The 23,842-nt window shown below is 36.4% G+C and overlaps 1 protein-coding gene across 2 annotated transcripts in view; it reads right to left on the bottom strand.

Annotated features, from left to right (window-relative positions):
• Positions 1 to 1,256: 1,256 nt before the first annotated feature.
• The window catches only part of LOC131071842 (alpha-L-fucosidase 2), a 42,432-nt gene continuing 19,846 nt past the window's right edge, over positions 1,257 to 23,842 (bottom strand). Inside the window, exons 4-11 of one of the 2 annotated variants that reach the window (XM_058007801.2) lie at positions 17,400 to 17,532; positions 16,383 to 16,433; positions 15,789 to 15,947; positions 10,096 to 10,320; positions 9,784 to 9,885; positions 4,347 to 4,482; positions 2,206 to 2,401; positions 1,257 to 1,997 (exon numbers count right to left, since the gene is read on the bottom strand). In XM_058007801.2, coding sequence (XP_057863784.2) covers positions 1,652 to 1,997; positions 2,206 to 2,401; positions 4,347 to 4,482; positions 9,784 to 9,885; positions 10,096 to 10,320; positions 15,789 to 15,947; positions 16,383 to 16,433; positions 17,400 to 17,532 — 1,348 coding nt within the window. In that variant the 3' untranslated portion in view covers positions 1,257 to 1,651. The remainder of the gene's footprint in view (positions 1,998 to 2,205; positions 2,402 to 4,346; positions 4,483 to 9,783; positions 9,886 to 10,095; positions 10,321 to 15,788; positions 15,948 to 16,382; positions 16,434 to 17,399; positions 17,533 to 23,842) is intronic. The other variant, XM_058007802.2, reaches the window with a different exon arrangement.

Here is a 23,842-nt window from a genome sequence, read left to right as displayed (position 1 = left end):
CACTACGCCTCTGCATCAAATGATAGAACATGATCCGTGCTACTTGAACCACAGAGCAACTTACTCCATAACTAGTGAATTTTGTTACGCACTCATATTCACCACACACCAAAGGAATGCTCATAAATGTATGTGTGCGCTCGCGCGTGTATGTAGTTTGATACAATCCTTATGTCGGCTTGGATCCCCTTAAAACCAACACAACCATTTTTCTATGTCGACTTGAGACAATTTAGACCAACCACTTCACAATCGGCTCCAAGAAATTTGAATTCAAATTAAGAACTTAGCCGTTGGACAAGTTTGAACATCAACCATCGATCTCTCCTTTTCACAACAGAACAAATGCACACAATGCGAGATCTTCAATAAGCCAAATAAACTTTCCATTCGGGCCTCTACCATAGACACATGGCATGATTGCATAGTTTCGCAACGATAAGACACAATTCCCACAACATTTCTCCAAATATATGCTAGTCATCAATCTTTTGTTCCCAATATGATGTGCCAAAGAGATGGGGTCCCACAAACGCTTTGTGGGCTTGCAAGCACCATTCGATTCCTTGACAAAGAGCTGACATTCCACAATTTCACAACTGGAGGTGCAAGGCCCCACATAACTCTTGCGAACACGCAGAAGCCATTCAACCTTCCAAATCCAATCTCAATTGTTGATCAGGTCCAATCAAACCATTAAGCTCCAACATAGGAAATATTAGATCTTTGTCCTTCCTATTGGGCCAATAATAGTTAGGAAAAAGGGGCTGATAATTCCATGACCACAAAGGCTCAAGTGACAACTTAAGCAACCGACAATGAGAGATACCAAGTCACCAAGTAGATAAAAGAGAAGTGCCTACACCCAAAACTGATGCTTGGGATTTAAAAAATGTGGCAATGTGGAAACCCTAATTTGACCAAAATGATTAACAAATTGATTCCAAGGCCAAAACCGTCCAAACCAACTGAAAACACATCATGAGTTTTAAACAAGCATGCTAGACAATATAGTCATATGACAACTCAAGCAATACAAAGAGAAACTAGGCATTATTTCACTGGTTGCTACTGAAGCCTTTAGCATAAATCTTTTATGGCAATTCAGTTGACTTGCAATATGACAGCAATCCATTTCTGTGCATTGCTTTCAAATTGCCAATGCATTTCATCAAGAGATGACTAGAAGCAAAATCAAGCATTATGACCACCGACACCCAACATCAAAATCCTGGATCAAGGAATCAGATTTGAAGTGATCTCAACAGAGAGGATATTTCGTTATTGTATTCTGTAATACAATTATACATAGTTGACCTTAGAAAAATAGGTCAAATTTGTTCTGCATAAAACTCTCATCACACATTGGCATAACAATATGCTTCAGAAGAGCCTCAAAGTAAATGCAGTTCTTTCACAATTACACATAATCAACAATATCTTTGCCTGTACCTGATCATAGTAGAGACGATGTCAGCAAACAAAATAAAAGGCCAATAATAGTTAGACCGTAGGAGCTTGATGATCCCATAGGTGGATAGAGGGAATTAACCAAAGTATAGGCTGCCCAAAAATAGATGAGGAAAAACTTAAATGTGGGATATTACAGTCATTCTCAGAATCAAAAAGTTAAAAAGATACAAATTTACAATCAGCTAATGCAACACGAAGATTGTGACATTTTCTCTATGCCTAATAATGGGAATGACCTGACCATCTTGAGATATCTGTTGAATGTGTGTACATAGCCCACAGATAATTCAACTGTCACACTAATCCCATTGTAATATAAATTTTTGGGTGAACTGTGATTGTGTACCATCAAACCAACTTCATGCAGTTTCCCTTCTTTCCAGCAGATTGCAACTTTTGTATGGCCTCTAGCCTTCAATCCACTAACACATCCACTAGGCCATTTATCTCTGGGTAATGCAGGTAGCAAAATCAGGTTGTTATCATCACTTTGAACCAGCATTTCTGCAATGGCAGATGCAAACCTGGCAGAGGATTTACAATCAACAGATGCATATTCAGTTCTTCTGTGTCCTAGAAGCCTATCATAGAGAATAGAAATTTTATAAATTCTGACAGTATTCATCTACTGTACTAAATTATCTCATGAACGATTAGGAAAAGAGATATTCCATTCTAATTTGTCAAGTTCATTTGAAAATGGGACAGCAATGAACAAGATAAGTTTGTTACCCAAAATTTGCATCAATTTGAAAAGGTGGGTGTGCTGTAAATAAGTTTGCGTAAAGCCCGCCTTCAAACATTTCTTCATGAGCAGGATCCACCAGAGTAATAAGTTTCTTGACCATTCGATATGCATGGTTGCTGTCACGAAGACGTGCCCAGAGTGCAATCTTCCATACAGTTGACCATCCTGGTCCATCCTCCCCTGATTATACAGCATTCTAGTCAGAGAGATCAAGAGCTGCTAAGTAGGATTTAATATGATAACATACTAATAGCCACCAGAGATTCAAATGAATAGTCAAGAATAAATACCAAAGAGTGAAATATCACGTGCAAACAAGAGTGTTAAAAGCCTGCCATTTCTTTTTGACACAGCTAAAACCTAACAAAACCAAGATGAAGTGAAACAATTCTGAAACTAGTGCATACAGTAATTATTAATAAAATATGGAAGGAAGGAATGGTCTTTACTCTAGACTTGTAGCCATGTAACTTAGAGTTGAGACCAATTTCAAAAGACATCCTAAAAGTTTCCAGTTAAAAGTTAAGGCAGCATAAGGCTTCTAATATTCATTACCATTCCCGTTGTAAAATCTTTTATTTGTCACCATAGGTGAATGCCATCCTGTCATGAACCCTCCTTGATCCATTATAAACATTTTTATATTATCTTAATCAGATTACAAACATTCAGTTTCTTCTCTTTTCTCAAACTCTCAAATATCAATGATTCTTAAATAGTAATCTAGTTCATGGGTTTCGATTAACTAACAGTTCATAATATCTTAACAATATTAAGTGCTTAACAAAATGAATATTAAGTATGACCAAACTGCATCAATTCCTAAATAGATTTAATAACCCGATTCATAACAAATTGTTACTAGTATTACCATCGAAGAATCAAGGAATGCGTTAAAAAAGAATGAACATGTCTCTTATTAAGAGACGTCTTGCTTGGTGGGGTTAAAAGGGATTGGACCCTCCCTTGCAAGACACCCATGGAGAAGAGAAGCAATCACTGAAGCCAATAACAGAAAATTGTGAAGGACTCCTATTGGATCGAAATAATATATTGCCAAAAAGGACGATCGGCCTGTAACTTCATAGAAGAGAGGTCTGTCATATTCTCTTTCTGTTTCATAATGCATCATATTGCCAATATACTCTGTTTCCTTATTGCTATAACAGTAGCTATTTGAATGATATCCTTGTTTATAACTAAGAAACTACTTCCACTGTTTGCATCATTTTGGTCTGCAGCATGTAGATTATTGAATCAATAATAATTAAATGAAACATATAAATGCTCGAATTTACTATTGTTATTGGACAATCTATATTTAACTGCATTTATGATTTCTGTGTGTTGACAGCAATCAAGATTAATAATAAGGGAATACTAGGAGGGAGAACAGTGAAGAGGTCCTCCTCTAAGTATGATACCTCATGGTAGTAAACCTGTGGTCCCATGAGGCCAAGAGGGTGTAAGACGGAGTCCACTACTCTTGGACTTAAGAGGGGAAGGACGCTCAGGACACCCTATTGTATCTTTCCCAATCTCATCCTTGGTTGATTATTGAATTAAGGAGAATTCCAATCACAAGGAAAAGGATATGGATGGGAGTGATGAAGGAGAACAGCGATAGGATACCTCACTAGGTAGGCCACCTCATGGTAGTTGACCGGTGGTCCCATGAGGCCAAGAGGGCCAAAGTTCTTCTCTTGGGCCTAGGGTAGAGGGTCTCTTGGACACCTTATAATTCCTCCTTACTCCTCCCTTATGGTTGAATTCCAAAAAAAATGAGGCATAACTATGGTTAAGTGAATGATTCCTAACCCTAGGTATAGAAAAGGTATGCCTTATTATCTTTCTTAAACGATTTAAGTGATTAATTATATATATTTCAACAGTTTTCTAACTTATTGCAGGATCTCAATCAGGTATGCATTCTATTCCACTTATTGCTTTACATGGAAAGGTAATTTAGGGCAAAAATTAGGTTAAGTCCTAATAGGGGGCATTACACATCCAGGAAACAAATAAAATCCTATTTTATTTATCCAGAGATAACAGGATACAAAGTCAAACTTCAAGTGAGAAATGGGAAATAAGCATTTTGCACAACCAAGTTTTGATTTCAGACCTCTTTTAATCAAGCTATTAACAGCAGCTTTGGACAATTCTGGGGTGGCTTCCATTGTTATTGTGTGACCTGGATAGAGCCCAAACAAATGTGACATATGTCGATGTTGCACTTCTGAATCCTGAAAATCTTGTGCCTGCCAAATTCATTAGAGTACACATCTTGTGAAACAATAAAGGAATATATGAAAGTTTCAAAACATGTATTAAGCAATTCTTACATTTAAATTCTATTGTCTATTGTAGGAATATAGATCCTCGAAATTAAGGAAAAAGAAGTTAGAACAATAGGAAGAAGCAATAAATTTTTGTTTCAACTCACTTCAATTCTCAAACAAAGCTCATAGAATAACTTGAAATAAATAGGAGGAAGGATATTATATTCCTTATCAAACTTATATGGGTGCATCTTAACTGGCCAATTATGTAAGCTCCTCAAATAAACTAAATACTATAACAAATAGCAGTGTATTTGAAATTTAACTTGTGATATGGTTATTAGCTAACCATCTGAGGATAAGCTCCCCAAGATAACTACAAACTATAACAAATAATCTCTTGGAACCAAATAAAGCCTTTGTTTTAATTTACGATGATCTGTGAAAACCAGTTTAACTGTCACACTGTTTCTAGAAGATTCTTTGATTTAATAAATGATTTTCTGTGAAAAACTATTCCTTTCTTTAGCTAAAACCAATAACTTGTAAATGCATCCAATGGCCAACCAATAATGGTATCTTGCATACTTGTTCTGCAAATCAGTATTGTAAAATGAAATGCATGTCAGTTGCCATGTGATTGGCACATAAGTATCATAAAGAAAGATCAGTCCATTTACATTTGTTCAAGTGCTTAATGAGTCGAAATTATATTTTGGACTGCTAATCACATAGGATTTGTCTTTTCATACATTTTGTTGCATTCTTGGCACAAATAACTATTTTCAAATTTTCAAACATTGTGTATCATCTTTAATTAGAAATTCTGTGATAAAAATAACCTTTCAATTTCTTCAGACGTGATCATTCTTCATTTAGAAACTGACCCATCTCATTCATGGTATCTGATCGATTTGGAGGTAGAGTACAAAAATTTATAAGTTCACAAAACCAGCAAAAATGCTTGATCATATAGTCTGGCAATATTTAGGTATCAAAATGTTGGAAAGTTGAGTTATGTTGAGTTGTGTTGTCATTGATGTCAACCCATCTAGTGTTGTCATTGATGTCACTGTGTTGTAGGTGGTCCGGAACTGAATGTTCAACTGTTTTGTGGTCTGGTGGTGATGTTGAGTAAGTATGAGGGGCTTCTAGAAGGCTGGTGTAGTGGAAGTTTCAATGTGCAGTAAACAATGTTTATATACAAGAAAGAGTATTTAATGTCCCAGTGGAAAAATGCTTTGCATTCCTTTGGTTTGTGAAGATTGTGGCTTGCAGCTCTGGATATAATGTTCATGATCTGTGTGTATTGCACTATCAGGTTTTCAGGTCCTTTGCTGCTGAGATGGTAGAGTTGGTTGTTGCTTCTAACAATGAGGTTGTCTATCAAAACCGGTCCAAAGAATGTTTGGTGGTTCTCAGGATATGTGGATTCAAGTGTTGTGCCTTGGAGGACATGTTCATTTGATTCATGTAGTGCTCCAATTCAATTTTCTAGTGCTAATTTGATTGGCAAGTGAAGTTATGTTGTTTAGTGTTCAACATGCTTAGTTGTATTGTCTTTTGGCCGACCCAATTGGTTTATCTTATTTGGATCATGCTATTTTGGTCTGGATGTGCATTGGTGGTTGAGTTTGGATGTTGATATGGGTCTCACCGTGGCATGTGTAGATCCGCATTGTGTATTTTACATTGGAGGATGCTTTTGGGCCAACTGGTTAATGTCCTTTATTGTTTATCTACACGTTTTGTTTGATGTCGACTTTGGAGGATGTGTTAGTGTGTGTGGTTCATTGGAATCATTTTAGAAGGATTTGTTGTAATGTGTTCGGGCCCCCTTTATCTCCTGGAGTGGACCACATTTTGTGTTATTGGTCCAGACGGCTTAATTTATATAATATTGTATATTCTACCCGTGGCCGACCTAGTTGAGGGTTTTTAATGAATGGTCTTGTATATATAGATGTGTAGTTGTATGAGTTGATGTATGGAATGTGCGTGAATTGATGAGAAGTGGATGTGAATGATGTGCAAGCAGATTTGGTATAGCAAAAGTGCAAAAGTCAATTTATGAAGAGCTTTGATGATGATATATTCAGTGTGATAGTGTTTTGAGACAGTGGTTGATGTCAGATGTGTTTGCCTTGATATTGGTCGCTTGACACAATGGTTCAAGGACAATTTCATGATCAAGAAATCTTGTTCATTTCAATTCATCTATTCCATATACCTGATGGAAGACAATGTGTTTCTTTGGCAACTTGTGTAGTCCCTTGTATCTTGCCCTAAGGTTTTGCATCTTAGTCTTGCAATTCCAATCAATTGCAATGAGCTCCTTGGCCTTGAACCTAAAACATTATAATCAATTATTCATATTGTGAGTGTGATTCTCGCCATGGTTTTTCCGTGTTTAGGGCTTTCCACGTGAATCTGGTGTTCCTGTGTTTATTGCACTTTGTGCTTTCATGTTTCATAATTGTTGTAATAGGTTAATTGTGGTTTGACGTTTAAAAGATCAAAAGTAGACTATTTTGAGGTCCGGACTGATTCACCCCCCCGCCCCCTCTTCTCGGTCCTGTGGTGTGTCCAGCACAAAAAAAATTAGAATGGTTCTAAATCAATGATAGGACTGCAACCATTGATGAAATACTCGCCAAATCTTGAAAAACTCATGAGTTTTTTTGCTCAACGAGTAATTACCCCAAAAACTCGCAAACTCACTGAGTTTTTTTCCAAAAACTTTGCAAGTCTAGCAAAAACTCAGCTGCATTAATAAAAAGAGGCCCAGACCATAAAAAAATTATCTAATTTTTTTTCTTCAAGTCAGTCCCATTCTCTTCATCAAAATATACACATGAAATATAACATTTAAGTACTTCATGTATATGTTGGTAGGATATTTGAGAGTTGTAATGTCCTAAAGGAAATTCACCTGACACTCATCTCCACAGGTGAATTCTAGTGTTTGGGGATGGTCTACTTGCCAAAGGGAATCTTATACTTAGTCATTTTTATGACTTTGGTAAGTTAATAAAGTAACTTTATAAATTAAAGTTATAAAAGCACTTTTTCTAAAAATAGAAAAGGTTAAGTTGCAAGTTATTATAGAACGACTTTATGAAACTACCTTGGCACATTTACCTAGGTTGTTTTATAATATTTCATTGGCCCCTCTTTAATGACAAATAACCCCTCAAGTTGGGGGTACAAGTTTGGAAGATTAAGATTTCATTTGGAATCTTAAAAGATGCTTTTATGGGGTTTGTATTAGGGCAAGAGGATTAAAAGAGATGGTAAAGGATTTTGGAAGGCATTATGCATTGGTTATTATTTCAGCATTGGTAATTTGCAGGTCTGCAACTTTCCTGAGAGCATCAAGTTTGGGACGATACCCTCAAATTTGACTTCAGAAGGACGAAATCCCTTCTACAGGCACCACATGGGACACATCAGAAGCTTGTTTCAAGCCATGGAAGGGCCCATTTTGTAAGCAAACTTTGGAATCTGCAATTACTTGAAGAATTCGATCAGATCTGCGCAGATATTTGGAAATTTTCAGTCCATAATTGATATCTATGCTATCCGTACCATTCTCCCATGCTGGCCGTACCATTTCAGCAGCCTGGGGTTTGCAATAAAATAATTTAGAAGGTTTTGGAGGCAGGGTTTGTGTGCAAAATCATTGTCAGGCTATAGGGGAATCAGTTGGTTGATCAGATTGATCATATCTCAGCTTATTTGGGAGCTATCAGCAATTCATTGGGAATTTGGTGCCAAATCCTAGTGGTTCTCCTGGCAAGAATTTGGGAAAAGCTTCATCTCTGTATTCCACTTCCTTAATTGTTTTTGTTATTTATTAGAATGATGAATAAAGCTTAATAAAGCTGTTGATGAGCGTTGGAGACTCTTGTAGCAGCAGTTGTAGTCAATAACACAGCCTCCAGGCAGGGCGTGGGACCTTTGGTAGGCCATATTTGACATTAATGTATTGAAATCCAATAATCTCTTGCATTTAGCATTTGCTGTTAAAAAAATCAGAAATCTGAAAATTGATTTCAGTCAGTTGTTTCTTGTATCGCATTGTTATTTCCTTTATGCATTGTCAAAAATCCAAAAACAACCAAAAACTGGAAAAGAACTTACAAAAATTAGCAAACACATTCGCTGGTCAAAGTACCAAAATTCCAAACATTCAGTAGTTTGGATCAGAGTTATAAGCAGGGATCTTTCAAGAGTGGTTTCAAATCTCTACGAGTTATAATGTGAATTCTATGTTTTAGAAGATATTATAAATTTTCAGACTTTGTCAAACTTTAGTAATCAATTTGTCAAATTTTAGTAATCAACAAGCTCCTATCACCATTCTTTCGCTCTCTCTATCTCACTCACTTTATCTGCCCTAAATTCTAAACCTATCTCTCTCCCTATCACTCTTCCTCTATCTCCTCTCTCTACCACTCTCTATCTCACTATCTCCTATGTCCCACAAGAGCTATACCTATCTCTCTACCTCTCTCACTCTCACACCCTCAGACCCCCACGAGGGATGTTACCCTCAAACTCATTTTGGCGAGGTAGAGGAGCCATAGCGGACTCCTAGGACTACACCCTCTAGTTCTTCCTCTCCCCTAGTTTTCACTAGAGCTGGAAAGAGGAAGATGTAAGATATTTTGATGTAGTGTTTACTTTTAGTTTTACAAAAACAATTTTCGATTTTCATTTTGTTTCAGACTATGAGCTATCAAAATTCCACATGAGGATGCCATTTTCTACCCAATTTTCATTTTAATCAATCAAAAATAACTAGACTCAGCTTGTTTCTTTAATGTACTCATTTATCGACTCATTGGATGCATTTCCTCATTAAATTTTGCAAAAAAAAACAGCATTTCTAATGAAATTTAAGCAATTTTTTAAGTTGCCGAGTTTCTTGCTGACTTTTTGCCAAATTTTTGCCGAGTCGCATTTTCGAGCCTTGCCAAATTTTTGCGGAGTCCAAGTTTTTCAACTATGGTTGCAACCATGTTTTGGGATCCTTTTCATGCTAGATGTATAGTATTATAGAGAATAAAAATACCTTATACAACAATCTCCAGCTGCACTTCTTTCTAGGAGAATAAAGGGACATGATTCCAAAGAAATGCACATCAACAATCACACTCTAAACAAATATCCCATGATTAAATAAAATAACATTTCAATCTAACACACTTCAGATTTTGCAAAAGGGTACTCAAATACATATATTTCCCTTCAACAACTTAATATTAATCGTCTTACCCATTCCATTAAAGAACCATCTCTTGCAACTTTTGGTGGAAAGAGATTGGGTAGTGCAGCCTTCATTTTTTGAATTAAATCATCATTTGTGCTTCCCAACACCTGCAAAAAGTTAAAACAAATAAATCATCACTAACTCTTTCCATCACTAAAGTAAAAAAATACACAACCTTGAATTCCCTTAATAGAGCTCATATGTTAATTTTATTGATAATATAGAAAAAAGAATCTCCCATCAGTGCTTTGCACATGCTACTAATGCAGAATGCATGCAAAAATTAAATCACAGATCACCCAATAGCACAAATATACCTTAGCTGCAGATATCGTGACATTAAATATTTCTCTGATAATAGCCATGTCCATTGCAGTTGCATAGCTTACAGAAGCCTTTTGACCATCTGGAGCAATGAACTCATGTTCTGGAGATGTTGCAGGATTGGTCACAAGGACACTTTTGGGATACTCAACTAACCAGTCGAGCAAATATTCACCACAGCCCTTAAGCAATGGGTATGCCTTTTGCTCCAAAAAATTCTGCTATCCAAGGAAAAATATTAGAAATCAAATTATTGTGACTATTGAAAATCACATGCCTTAACCCAACTATGAAACTTATGGAAAAGGAAATGCCACACTCATAAACAACAATGTGATCATTAAAATGGAAGTTCTCCCATTAGAGAAGTTACATAAAATCTCTACAATAGAACCTTTGGGTTGCATAATAGATACACTTTGCTTGGATATGCCATGAACATTTGTATTTGCAGTCAAGAGATACACTATCATGAGAGGTATACAATTTGGCATCGGTATATTTTTGTTGAGAAAGAGTGGCACTTATATTAAGCACTGGACAAGCATTCTTTGTGAATTCAACATGCCTATATAAACTAAAGAGAAACTGCATCTCACCCTCATTTAGATACAAATCCATTTTCAAGACGATTCCCTTCTTGTTGAGATGCTGTTTAAATAATCTAAAATCTGATCCACAAGTGTTGATGCTCTTCTCTTTGTTAATCTTCCCAGTGCTCAGAACCTTATATAACCTCCACAAAACACTTCTGTCCATTCTTTGATAACCCGTGTCTGATACTAGAGACTTCAGATCAGTTCTTTAATTGGTAATTTTGCTCCTCATACATCGGCATGAAACATGATCCCATTTTCCTGACAAAGATTTGTGGTGAAGCAATCCATTGATTAGATTTGTAGACCAACTTGAAGCCAAGAAAATAAACCAATGAATGAGGAAGGATGATTAGATGATATCAAAAACTAGTTTGAGAGTATTTAAACTGACTTGTGGTACCCATCATGATGACCGTCTGAAACGTAAAAGTGAGAAAACCTTAACAACGAGTGCTTTTGAAAACAACAATCGTTGCCTTCTCTCTCTCTAAAACTTGTTGTTTCCACATTCTTATGTTTAATTCTCTCCTATCAAATTTTCTTCACTTCAAATTCTCATTTTACAGAGACTTTAAATGTATGCTTTAGGGAAAGGAGATTGTAATGTCCCTTACTAGGATTTGGTCTATTCCAACCATAATTAATCTATTTCCAATTACTTATGGCTTAAACTAACTTGATTAAGAGTCCAAACTATCTTAACATGAATCCAGACAAGGATAACAGAGAAACATAAGCTTCTTTCTGATATTAACTTAAGGATTCTATCTGATTTATATTCTAATATTTATTATTAATATACATAATTATATCTTTATATATATTTTATACGTTATTTATTCTCAGATGTTATATTACTGCAGATTGTAATGCTTTAGGGAAAGGAGACTTCAAATTCTCATTTTACAGAGACTTTAAATGTATGCTTTAGGGAAAGGAGATTGTAATGTCCCTTACTAGGATTTGGTCTATTCCAACCATAATTAATCTATTTCCAATTACTTATGGCTTAAACTAACTTGATTAAGAGTCCAAACTATCTTAACATGAATCCAGACAAGGATAACAGAGAAACATAAGCTTCTTTCTGATATTAACTTAAGGATTCTATCTGATTTATATTCTAATATTTATTATTAATATACATAATTATATCTTTATATATATTTTATACGTTATTTATTCTCAGATGTTATATTACTGCAGATTCTCAGAATAACTTATTCTCAAATATTTATTCACAGATTATTATTCTCAGATACTTATTCTCATATATATATATATATTCTCAGATTATTATATATATATATTATTTGTTATATGCTAATATATTATTATTATTAACTATATTTATATCACTATCAAATTATGCATAAGAACATTGTCGGGCTTCATATAGTAAGCAGTCATACCGAGCACATCATCGTGCATGCCACCCAGAACAAGGACGAAACTGCCCGTAACTTAATAACATTTCTGTTCTGTTCTGATCGGTGGTTTCTATTGGCCCACATGGTGTCTTATCACCCGATCACAAGTCTCTAAATGTTTTTGGCCTCTTCCAAATTAAGACGGCGTGATATGTAGCCCCCTGTCTTGAGTCGACCTATTCCCTTAAATATCCGGCAAAGAGATTTGGTGGGAGAGTCGTGTCTCCTCACAACTCTTGCACCCATTGTTTGATATAGTTCCTTTGCTTCTAAATAATTAATTAGTTAAGCTAATGCAAATCATCGTTCCTCCTTGGCAATGAATGCAAATCATCGGGTCCAAGTAGCATCGCACCATTTGCTGTTGTTAGCATGTCTTTTGTTTGACAATCACTTGATTTCAATCGCCAACGTATATGTGTAAGGTATTATATTTAAATTATGTTTATTATTTATAACATATAAATTGTGTTTATAATAATATAATATTAATTTTATTTGAATATTCCAAGAATATTATTAGTAATAAATATTAATTAAATAATAATATTTAATAAATAAATAAATTTCAAATAATCATTTGTTATTAATTATTATAATAATAAGTGTTATGTATATATGATGATCAGGGAGGGGACATGACAGAGATTGAGCACCCAATTGGATTCAAGACATCATATTGTCACAAGTGTCCTAAGGCAAATATAATTGCTCTTCGAGTGTTACACCCCTGCATATATTTCAAAGGAAAAACAGGTTTTCTTCAAGTAGGGGCAACCTGATTGTTGCCCTAAATCTTGACCAATCTATTTGTCTTTATAACAGACACTGCCATGTATTTATATCATTAAATGATTAAACCTTGTCATTATTTCCCTCATTCATTCGCAGCAGCACAGCAGAATATAGGCTTTTGTTTCAGATTTCCCCATGAATAAAGAGGCATCTGCAGCAGTTAAGAACAGCATACAAGAACAGAACAGCAGAATCTAATTTCCAAATGGCAGAACAATGGAGTAGCAGAGCTGCTGTTACAGCAGACAACACAGACCATCATTGGAATTCATCAAGTACAAAGAAGGGTCTGAACCTTAAAAAACAAACTGGATGAGGTGTTCCAAGCAATAAGCAGGCAGAAACGAGGCAATGAGCATTAACGATGTGATCTGATACCAAACATATGGAAATCCCACCCAATTTGCATGATCAAGGTTTGTTAACCAGGCAAGAGTGCTGATAAAGTGTGACTGGAGGATAAGTTAAGTGGCAATTGCCATATAGAACCGTGGCAATAAAGAATGCAAAGGACAGGATTGACTGAAAATCACAACAAAAAGGAAGTTAAGCAGTGCATCATCATGGTTCACAAGGTTGCAGGATTAAATACTGGCATTTACCTGTAAATCATGCAATTGAAGATGGAAAACTAGTACCATCTAATAAGTGGAACAATCACAACATTACAACAGCAATGCCATCAAAATCACACAATCAGAACAATTTCGCCAGGCAAGGGCCTATAAATATTGTAACAGGCAGATTCAACATGACTAATCCTTCTAAATAATGTGAAAAGCTTTACAAAGCCGGGTAAAGGTCTTCATATTGTGTAACAATGGCTGTCTTGCCAGTTTAGGAAGGTGATAAAGTGTGACTAGGAAGTTCAAGTTGGCCTGTATAAAGATTTCACACCCCTAGCATCTCTGAGTTCTTTATAGCATAAAGCACAGAAAAATTAAAACTCAGGATTCAATGTGGGTTTTGGTGCTAATGCATGTCACCATTGGAGTTCTGGCAGTGTTGGTCACCTTTGTTTAGTTGCTGCTGCACGGAGGATTATCAACTGAATCATACATGAAGATTACTGCATCTAAGCCTATTCTTCTGCTGCTTTGAGTTTTGATGATCATTTTTCAGTCATATATATTGATTTCTTCTCTACCCTGAAGATTCTGTCTATCATTTTCAGTATTCAAAAAGCCTTAGAATAGCAAAAGGAGGAGTTTTCCAAGACATGGAACTTTGTGAGCATGTAATAGAGCGAAAGGCTGCTAATCACAAGTATTTCTGCTTCCAATACTTGTTTATACAGACAATTCTGTAATGAACTGAATATGCTACCTTTTACATCACAAATATGAAAATCGATGATGTAATGACAAGTTATTTAACCTTAACATTGTTAATGAAAGCTCTAGTCAGTCAAGTTGGCTTCAAAATAATATGTTTCATACATTTACCTGATTGCAAAGTTTCATGTGGCTTTCCTCCTAAGGCTTCTTTTATAATGGGGATTAAGAATAGGTAGTTTTTTAGCCGCACTTGACCCGTTTATGATTCTAACTAGAGACAAAACCCCAGAAAGATGCACTAAGATTGGCACTTCTATGACGATATAATCATACATTAACCAGATGTCAATATGTGGTTGATCTGTCATAGAAAGAACTGTTCCAAACCCTAAGCATTCTCCCTATATCAAACATGTACATCAAAGAGATGGTTTATGATATTAAACAAATATAAACACAAACTGAAGCCATTAATGTTCTCAGTCATAGGTGACTAGCTGATCATCAGCAGCCATCAACTCAATATGACGTTTTAACGTAATGTTCTTGACAAAAAAATTGGATATTTTGGATCTATATAAACATATAAATCAAACAGAACCCTACCCTTGATCTACTAGCAAAGATATGTCTTCTAGATCATTTCAAAATACAAAAATCCAATAACAACATGGTGTAGTGGTTGCCAAAAATCACAAATGTCATGGAAACAATTTGTCACAGTTTCAATGTTGTATTGTCAAATGTTGCATATCTCATGGATAATCAAACTCATACCGACATCTCTCCTTGTACTCAAAGGTCACTGTGTGCTCGAAAAGGCAGATACAAAATCAGACAACTGAAATACATACATTTGAAAAATTGCAATGCAGACTGGAATACATCATGCTTTCGTGTCTTTTACAAAGTCCATACTGCGTATACAACCCTTTTCCCATTACATAACACCTACAACCTCCTCCACTCCAAAAATCCAACGCCACAACCTTTCCCCACCATAGCAATACTACAAGCTCAACTTTAATTGCACAAGCCAGCACAACCCAAATCCTGAGGATATTGATGAACTCCTACAAATCCACTAAGGAAACTTTACTATTACATACCAAAAACATATAGGACATGCATCCAACCACATAAAAGATACATTGTCCTTGCAAAGTTATCTAATCGTGAGGGACCTAAGTATCCAAAACAAAACCTCCTCTAAGAGGTTAATTTTAACATTTTACACCATGAACAACTTTGATGAAAACCTAGTGTTGACCCTTATCCATTTTGTCTTCAAAGGATTCATTCCTTATCAATGCTTGAGCTACACACTTCTTTCAATCCCTATTTTGATATGCTGTAAGTTTAGAATTTATTAAACTATTTCATTAGTTTAAGCAAACAAAAACTAACATCCAGAGATACTAAGAATGGCATTTAATGTTTATCTATAAGGTAGACAAATAAAAATAATTAAAAATAAATAAGAGAAAAAAAAAAGTGTATAATCCCTCTTCTAAATTCACATTTCTTTAATTTAAAAAAAGTGGGGCCATGAACTAGTAGAGATTCCTAATATTCAAGACATTACCTTGTCACGAGTATATGAATAATGCTCCCAAAGATGTGTGCACAGCCACGCTCCACCCATAGGCCATAATGCCCATTTTGGATCACCGTCACTAGGAGAGGTTTTTGCCCAAATATCTGTAACATGATGGGTGACCCAGCCACCTGTTTTATAGTTCACCTGTAGCACAATTATTCTCTGATGTTAGTGACCAATAATTTAAAAAGAAGCAAGCCATATGTTTATTCTCATAAAGAAACTTGCATTTTTCTAGTTTTATATGTCAAAAATAAGTGTTCTTTCTGGCTTTCCTCATTGGTTACCTGTCCCGATTTCTTATTATAAGCCAAGCCATCTCAGCATGGACAGAGGACTACATAGACCTAATGTATTTAAATTTTAGATTTAGAAAAGTTTGCATAAGGGATGTAGATATTTAGAAAAGTTTGCATAAGAAATGTAGATATTAAGTTTGCTGAAGAGAAAATTGAAAAAGTATACATATCACAAAATCAGCAAAATGGGCTGAATAAACAAAATGAAAAGTATTTGCATTGCATACTAGTCAGATCAAGGGAACCATGTTGCTCAATACTCCAGGTGGCACTGTCTTACCTCCATCATGTATCCAAATCTGATACATGATTGGATTGATGTTTTATGGACCTATCCCATACACCAAAAAATTCATGTCACAACCATGTACAGAAGTCTTGTATATGGACCGTACCTAGGTCATCTCCAGGCCATATCCAGGATGTATCTATTCAGTAATCTTCAATTTTACAGAAGAAATGGTTATCATATTAACTCAGTGAAAAAAAGGCTAATTTTTGGTTTTGGGAAAGACATCCTTTCCTCATAAAAATTTCCATTTCCAACATTATTAAAGTTCTATGCACAAAAGGTCTAACCCAGTGGAAGTTTATTCATAACATCCTTTCCTCATAAAAATCATCTGTAATCACATCTCTAAATAGCTCAGAGAGTTAAAACATGAAGCTACAATGTCAGTTCACCTTTAAAAAATTCACTATTTTGAAGATATTGATGTTATTGCTAGACTTAAGTTTCCTAATAAGTTGTGTCAGATAATGCATGCTAACGAATTAAGTTGCACACCTTATTTATTAGCTGTAATCATAATCAGCAATACTTCTAGAAGTCTACAATAAATAGGAGCCATTATCATAAGGTCAGCAATACAGTCATCATTGATTTCACTTCTATTGCATTCGATATCCATTCAAGATCTAATGGGTTTTCCATTATTTCCCATGTCTTAAGTATGCAAAGATTTTCAAGTTGTTCTCAAGGTTTCTGTTTTTTACATGGAATGTACTGTGCTGAGATTGCTGATATTGAAACAGTTGACATAATTTCTTCACCAAAATCAAAGTAATGTGAATCTAGCAGCCTTCAGCACTATACAATGTCAAAAGGGTTAAATTAATAGCAAATTAGACAAAACTTTCACTGAATACTCATTGATAACCCAAAATACAGTCTTACTAGAAAGGAAATTGTATGTATTATAATTTCATCTCAGCACAATAAGAACAATAATTGTTACAAACACCCAACTTGAGACATTCAAAATGGCTTAAGACTTATTGCTGAAATGAAACTCACTTGTGATGTCTTGCGACCATTGATAGAAAGATTGGAAATTAAATCAAAAAGTGGCTCCTGACATTCAGCAAGATTGCAGCTGAGAGCTGGCCAATAATTCATTTGCAAGTTGATATTAAGGTGTGGGGCAGCACTGCATATTTTAAAGCATTGTTATCAGTAAATATAAAGGAAAGTAAGACCTAAATGCAATACAGTTATAAAGAAGAAAATTTCACCGGACATACACAAGACAGAAAACCACTATTTGGATTTAAGATAAACATATAAAACTGATGCAATATTTCCGAAGTATTAATTCAAAATGTAAAATTGTGACTCAGCAATATCTGGTTCTTATACAGTAACCTAATATTACTAAAAATTTTCGATTATTTCCACACATATTCATTTTCAAAACATATACCTGAGCATTGCTGTGTTCAATCCACCTTACTAAATAGTAAAAGTACAAATCTCAATTCTACTCTCTAGATCCCTATTCAGTGAAATTATTAAATAGTCACAATATTTAAAATTATAAGGTTGCCAAAAAAAATTTAATCAACTAATTGATGTTTAAGTCTCTTTAATACAATCATCGCCTTTCACATTCTTATCATTGTCACAAATTACAATAATTACTATTAGACTAAAGATTGCTACTTTTAGAATTATTAACTATTAGTTTTTACTTTTTTGGCTTCAGATGATTGCTAGAACGTAGGCATTTTATACCTATCTATCGCCGTGTACAATTTTATAAATGCTTCATCTGCAATCCCATCAATGTCAGACAGAAATTTACCTGATCCTATTTACAGTGACGCTGCCATTTTCTTTATACATTGTTGGAGTTAATTCATCATGGAGGACCCTTGGTGTTCTTTTGGCCAACAATGGCAATAATCTTTGTGAAATATCCTTCTTCAGAAAAAACAACTAAACTAGGTCTACCTCGCCTTGTGCATTCATTTCATTCTAAATATCTAAAAGGTATATCTTAAATAATTCATTTTATTAAAATGTAATGTCCCCTTCTCAGTAAGGAGAAACCAGTGGTCCATTAGCCTATTCCGGAGACCCGTAGGCTGATTGGAATCAAGAATTAGGGTTTCCTATTTTTGTGGAATATTGTGTGGGCCAATTGATGCTTGTCTTGTAGGGATTCTTCAATTCTGATTGTGGATTCCTTCTGGGTTTTTTGAGAGCTTCGCAATGGTATAACATGCATCTTGTTCTGAAGTGATTTCTGAACTTACTATCTTTAGTAAGTTGGTGGCAGCAAACTGGATTTTGAGGTTTTTCTGGGTTCTCCGAGCTCATTCACGGGGTGCGACGAGCATGTTTCTCGGAGTCGTTTTCATGACTTTCTATTTTTAGTAAGTGTCAATTCACGCAATACTACTTTTGGCAGTCTTGGGTAGAGCTCCAATCCAATTCAGATTAGTGATTTCCTGCACTTCAATTTGCAGTTTGATTTGGCAATGATCAGTAGTTGATTTATAATTGATTAATTAAATATTATTACTTTAACCTTAAGTTTGATATTTAATTATTTTACTGATCAATTTTGGAAAAGAGCGCATATTATCGATATTTTCCTAAGTCAGGAAGGCAAGTTATTTTGACTCCATATTGGACGCCAAAAAGTGCAAAATTCAATAAAGTTATAATATTTTTTGATGCAAATGTGGACTTAAGACAATGTGGTACGATTTATGCCTAAGAGTGGATGCCAAGCATGGGGACCACTTAGAATGAAATGCAAATGAGATTAAGGGGAATTTGGCGCCATTTACATTTGAATTTGAGATTCAAAAATCTATAAATACAGGGTTGGGAGTCTCATTTTGGTTATCTTGGAGAAATTATAACGTTATATTACCGGAATGGTGATTGAGTTTGAGCTTCGGAGTTGTGGCTTCCTAGCTTGCACAGTTTCGTACTTGAAATACAATACCTAGCTGATCAGTGTGTTTGTTAGAGAAGTTTCGAGAGTGTGTTTTCAGTTTTCAGTGTGTTCAATGCTTTTTTTGTTGCTGGTTCGTGTGTGCTGAAGGTGTTTTTTGCTCGTGGCTCCTTGTGTGCTTGACGTGTGGTTTTGGGTATCGGCTCCATCTCTTCCTATACCTTGGGCGATAAAGTTTACCATTTTGCGGATCTTGAAAAGCTGATTTGGATTTTATTTAGCAAGTCGAACTTCCCAGCAGGGTCGTCCCCTTTCCTTGGTTACCTCGGGTTGCGTGCGTTTTGTTTGTGGTGTTCGCAGTGCAGGTTTGACGTTCTATTTGTGTTGTCAATTCTATATCTCTCATTTGCTTCTTTTTTTGCGATTCGAAGTTGATTTGGAGAAGTTATGAGTATTTTGGGGTGTTCGTAGCTTGCTGGTCTATATGTTTTCTGTGAGTTTTATTGATTTTCAGAATTTCATAGTTGTGTTTTAGAAGAGCTTTTTGGTGTGAGTAGTCTAAATTGGTTGGGAAGCGAGTGCTTATTATTGTTGCAGCTGTTGAACTCGTTATCAGCACTTGATTCTTCATTCTATATGATTTGTAATGCTGGTTAGTAGTACTAACAGCAAAGTTTTGTTATTTCTTAGTCCCACTGCATAAGTGGAAGAGGTTGGCTATGTTGCCTATCTTTGGGATAGTGATAATTCATGAATTGATAATCCATAATGTGCATTGTAAAGCTAGTTAGTAGTACTAGCAGCTATCTTTTGGATTATTGCTTGTAGTCCCACTGCATAAGTGGAAGAGGCTAGCTTAGCCGCTTATTTTGAATATTGTGATACTGTCCTCCCGCGCATAAGCGGTTGAGTTGATTGTAATGTTGTCCTCCCGCTGAATAAGCGGTAGAGTTGATAGTAAATTTCATTTCTAGTCCTCCCGCTGCATAAGCAGTAGAGTGATTGTTCTTTAGTTTCTTGTATTTTCCTTGGCTGGTTTACTGCCAAGTGATCTTCAATATTCTCCATATCCTACTGGAAAGTGGAAGGGGTTGGCTTGCCGCCCAGATATTGTAAGCAGTTTTCAATTTGCGTCTAACGATCCCCTATGCACTGTATGCTCTCACCCTCCCAGATTGGGCTCTCAGTGATCAAAAGGTGTTAGGGTTACTTTCCGCAAGATTTGAGATTTTATTTCTAACCCTAACGAGTGTTTGTATTGTTCGCAATCTAAAAATAATTGAAAACAAAAGTTAAGGGTATCGGAGCCACTATTCCTGCCAGCCTGTGTGTTAAGGGTTCTCCATGAGTGATAGAGATATCCGATACTACAACAGAGAACAAAGAAGGTTGTAGTTTCAGATACCGTCAGTGCTAGTGGAAGAGACCTTTTTAGAGGTCTTGAGAAACAAAGAGAAAGAGATTGATTCAGCCGATTCAATGGATTCAATGGCAGAGAGAACATCAGATCAAAATGATGCCAATAGGGTTGCGGAGAGAGTTGAGAAAAAGTTCGATACTATGATAGACATGATGTCCCAGTTGTTGGCCACATTGAATCAGAATGTTGGTGGGGATCGAAGTCAAAATCAAAATACCAATGGACACAATGCCAGCACCTCTAACAATTCAGGAGGTAATGGGAAAGGCAGCAACCATAGTAGTAACAAAGGTGGAGTACCAATTGGTTCGGTGTCAAGACCCTTGCAACCTGTATTCCTTCCTAAGGAATCACCGCCACCTGTAGTAGAAGTCCCAGTAGCTGATGAGATACGGACATGTTACATGGAGTATGCATCACTTCCCACGGAGATCCAAAATATTTTGTCTCTTGATCAATTCATGAATCAGAAGAAGAAAAAGGAAGGGAGGTTTGATAGCCGATACTCCGCTCCAAGAGACAATCAACAAGCTCTTGGGAAGGTCACTCTAGTACATTTTGATGGGAGCAATAAGTGCACAGCTAGAGCTTGGGTTCAGAAGTTGGACAATTATTTGTCCTTAAGGCCAATGCCCGAAGAAGACACCATCAAGTTTGCTACCTTGCACTTGGATGGTGTTGCTCACGAATGGTGGTACCATGGGTTGGTCACCCTTGGTCATAACTTGATAACTACATATGCTAAGTTCACAAACAAGTTGATTGAAAGGTTTGATTCAAAGGACCCAGAGGTTAAATTCAGAGAGCTTGCACAACTCAAACAGCAAGGCTCCTTGGACAACTACATAACTGAATTCCAAAATCTTTCAATTATGGTCAGTAGTATTTCTGAGAAGAGGCTAGTGGTCTTATTCACTGAAGGACTTGAAGAGCCCTTGAAAGGTTGGGTTAAATTTTTTGATCCGCCCACCTTAGCTGAAGCAATAAAGAAGTCTAGGAGTATGGAGTTGGCTGCTCCTAAAACTAAATTTCAGTCCAAGCCTTTCCCTTTCCGAAAGGACAAAAAGAAGTTTTCAAATTAGACCAAGAAGTTTCCTCCTCGGATGGATGACGAGCTCCGCCAAGAGCTTCGGAGGAAGAATTTGTGCTATTCTTGCAGAGAACCTTGGGCCCCAGGACATAAGTGTCATGGGAAAGGTAATTTACACCAAATGGAGTCCTATTCAGCCAAAGGACAGAAAGTATGAAGAGGCTCTTGAAGGGCCTGAAAGTGAACAAGATGATAGAGGTGTGGTTGCTCAACTCTCGAGCCTTCACAAGAATGAGTCTTTTAGAGTTCGGGGAGTGCTGGGAGAGCACCGTGTCATAGCTCTTATTGAAACAGGAGCAACTCATAACTTCATTGATGAAAGAGTTGTTGCAAAGAGAGGGCTAGTAACTAAAGAAGTTGAAGGATTCAAAGTCATGGTAGCTGATGGTTCTACAATATCTTGCAACCAAATGATTTCCAACATGTCTTTGAAGTTGGGAAACTATCAAGTTCAGGATGATTTCTTTGTGGTAAGCATTGGAGGGACTGAAGATCCAGTCCTTGGCATTCAGTGGCTGAGATCCCTTGGTGAGATCACTTTAAATCTGCAAACCATGGAGCCAAAGTTCATGTCACAAGGGAAAAAAGTGGTGTTGCGAGGAATGTCCAATGGTGGTCCTAGAATTGTATCACTGAAAAGGATGGAGCGGCTGATCCGCCATGACCAAGTGGAGTGGGCAGCGGAGTGTATGATAATGCCATCAAGTCCACTTGAAGAAAGAAGAAGTTATCCTGATGACATTCAAGCTTTGATCACCAAAAGGAGTAAGGTCTTTGAGAATCCACCTTCTGGAAGACCTCCTGAAAGAGGGACTGAGCTTATCATTGAGTTGGAAGAGGGAGCTAAGCCTGTCATGACTACTCCTTATCAGTACCCAAAGAAGCAAAATGATGAGATGGAGAAAGCCATTAAGGAGCTTCTTGACATGGGATACATTAGGCCAAGCAAGAGCCCTTTTGCTTCGGTTGTAGTGTTGGTAAAGAAGAAGGATGGGACCATGCGCATGTGCATGGATTACTGGGCACTCAATCAAAAGACCATCAAAAACCAATACCCTTTCCCAAGGATTGATGAGCTCATTGATGAGTTACGTGGTGTCGTGTTCTTTTCAAAAATTGACCTCAGATCGGGCTATCATCAAATCAAAATGAGAGCATCAGATGTTGAGAAGACAGACCACAACAACCTCAAGCATTTCATGCATCAGAAGGACCTGAATGAGAGGCAACAAAAATGGGTGAGTAAGCTACAAGCTTACGACTTTGACATTGAGTATGTCAAAGGCAAGAACAATGTTGTGGCAGATGCTCTTTCACGAAGACCCCATTTGAGCTCATTGTGCAAGCTTACTGTAGACTGGAAGGACTTGTTGCTTGCTGATTATGCCAAAAATCAATTTGCAACCAGCATTATTGAGGGTACTTTTCATTATGAAAAGTACAATTTGGTGGACGGGTTGATTATGTATAAGGGTAGAATCCTTCTTTTGCCCGAATCCAAGTTGAAGGAGAAGGTCTTGCAAAACTTTCATGTCATTCCCCTTACTGGTCATCAAGGTTTCTTCAAGACCTATAGGCAGATCCGAGAGAGATTCTCTTGAAAAGGGTTGAAAAATGATGTTTTGAGATACATCAAGGAGTGTCATACTTGTCAGATAAACAAGGATGAACATACTGCACTGACTGGATTGTTGTAACTACTCCTTATTCCCAATCAGAAGTGGGAAAGTATCTCTATGGACTTCATCACCGGGTTGCCTAGAGTGAATGGCAAGGACTGTATCTATGTGGTGGTGGACAGATTAACAAAGTTTTCTCATTTCTATGCCATTACCAATTCATTCACAGCAGCTTAGGTTGCAGATGTGTTCTTTCACAAGGTGTTTAGATTGCATGGGCTACCTAAAAATATTGTAAGTGATAGGGACAACAAGTTCCTAAGCACTTTTTGGCAGGAACTCTTCAGATTGTGTGGCATCGTGCTTACTCCGAGCACGAGTTATCATCCAAAAACGGATGGGCAGACAAAGATAGTGAACAAG

This window comes from Cryptomeria japonica, chromosome 9, assembly GCF_030272615.1.
Source record: "Cryptomeria japonica chromosome 9, Sugi_1.0, whole genome shotgun sequence".
In the NCBI taxonomy this organism is placed as follows: domain Eukaryota; kingdom Viridiplantae; phylum Streptophyta; class Pinopsida; order Cupressales; family Cupressaceae; genus Cryptomeria; species Cryptomeria japonica.
Note: the sequence above shows the minus strand (reverse complement) of the source record. Positions and strands in the feature narration are given on the sequence as shown.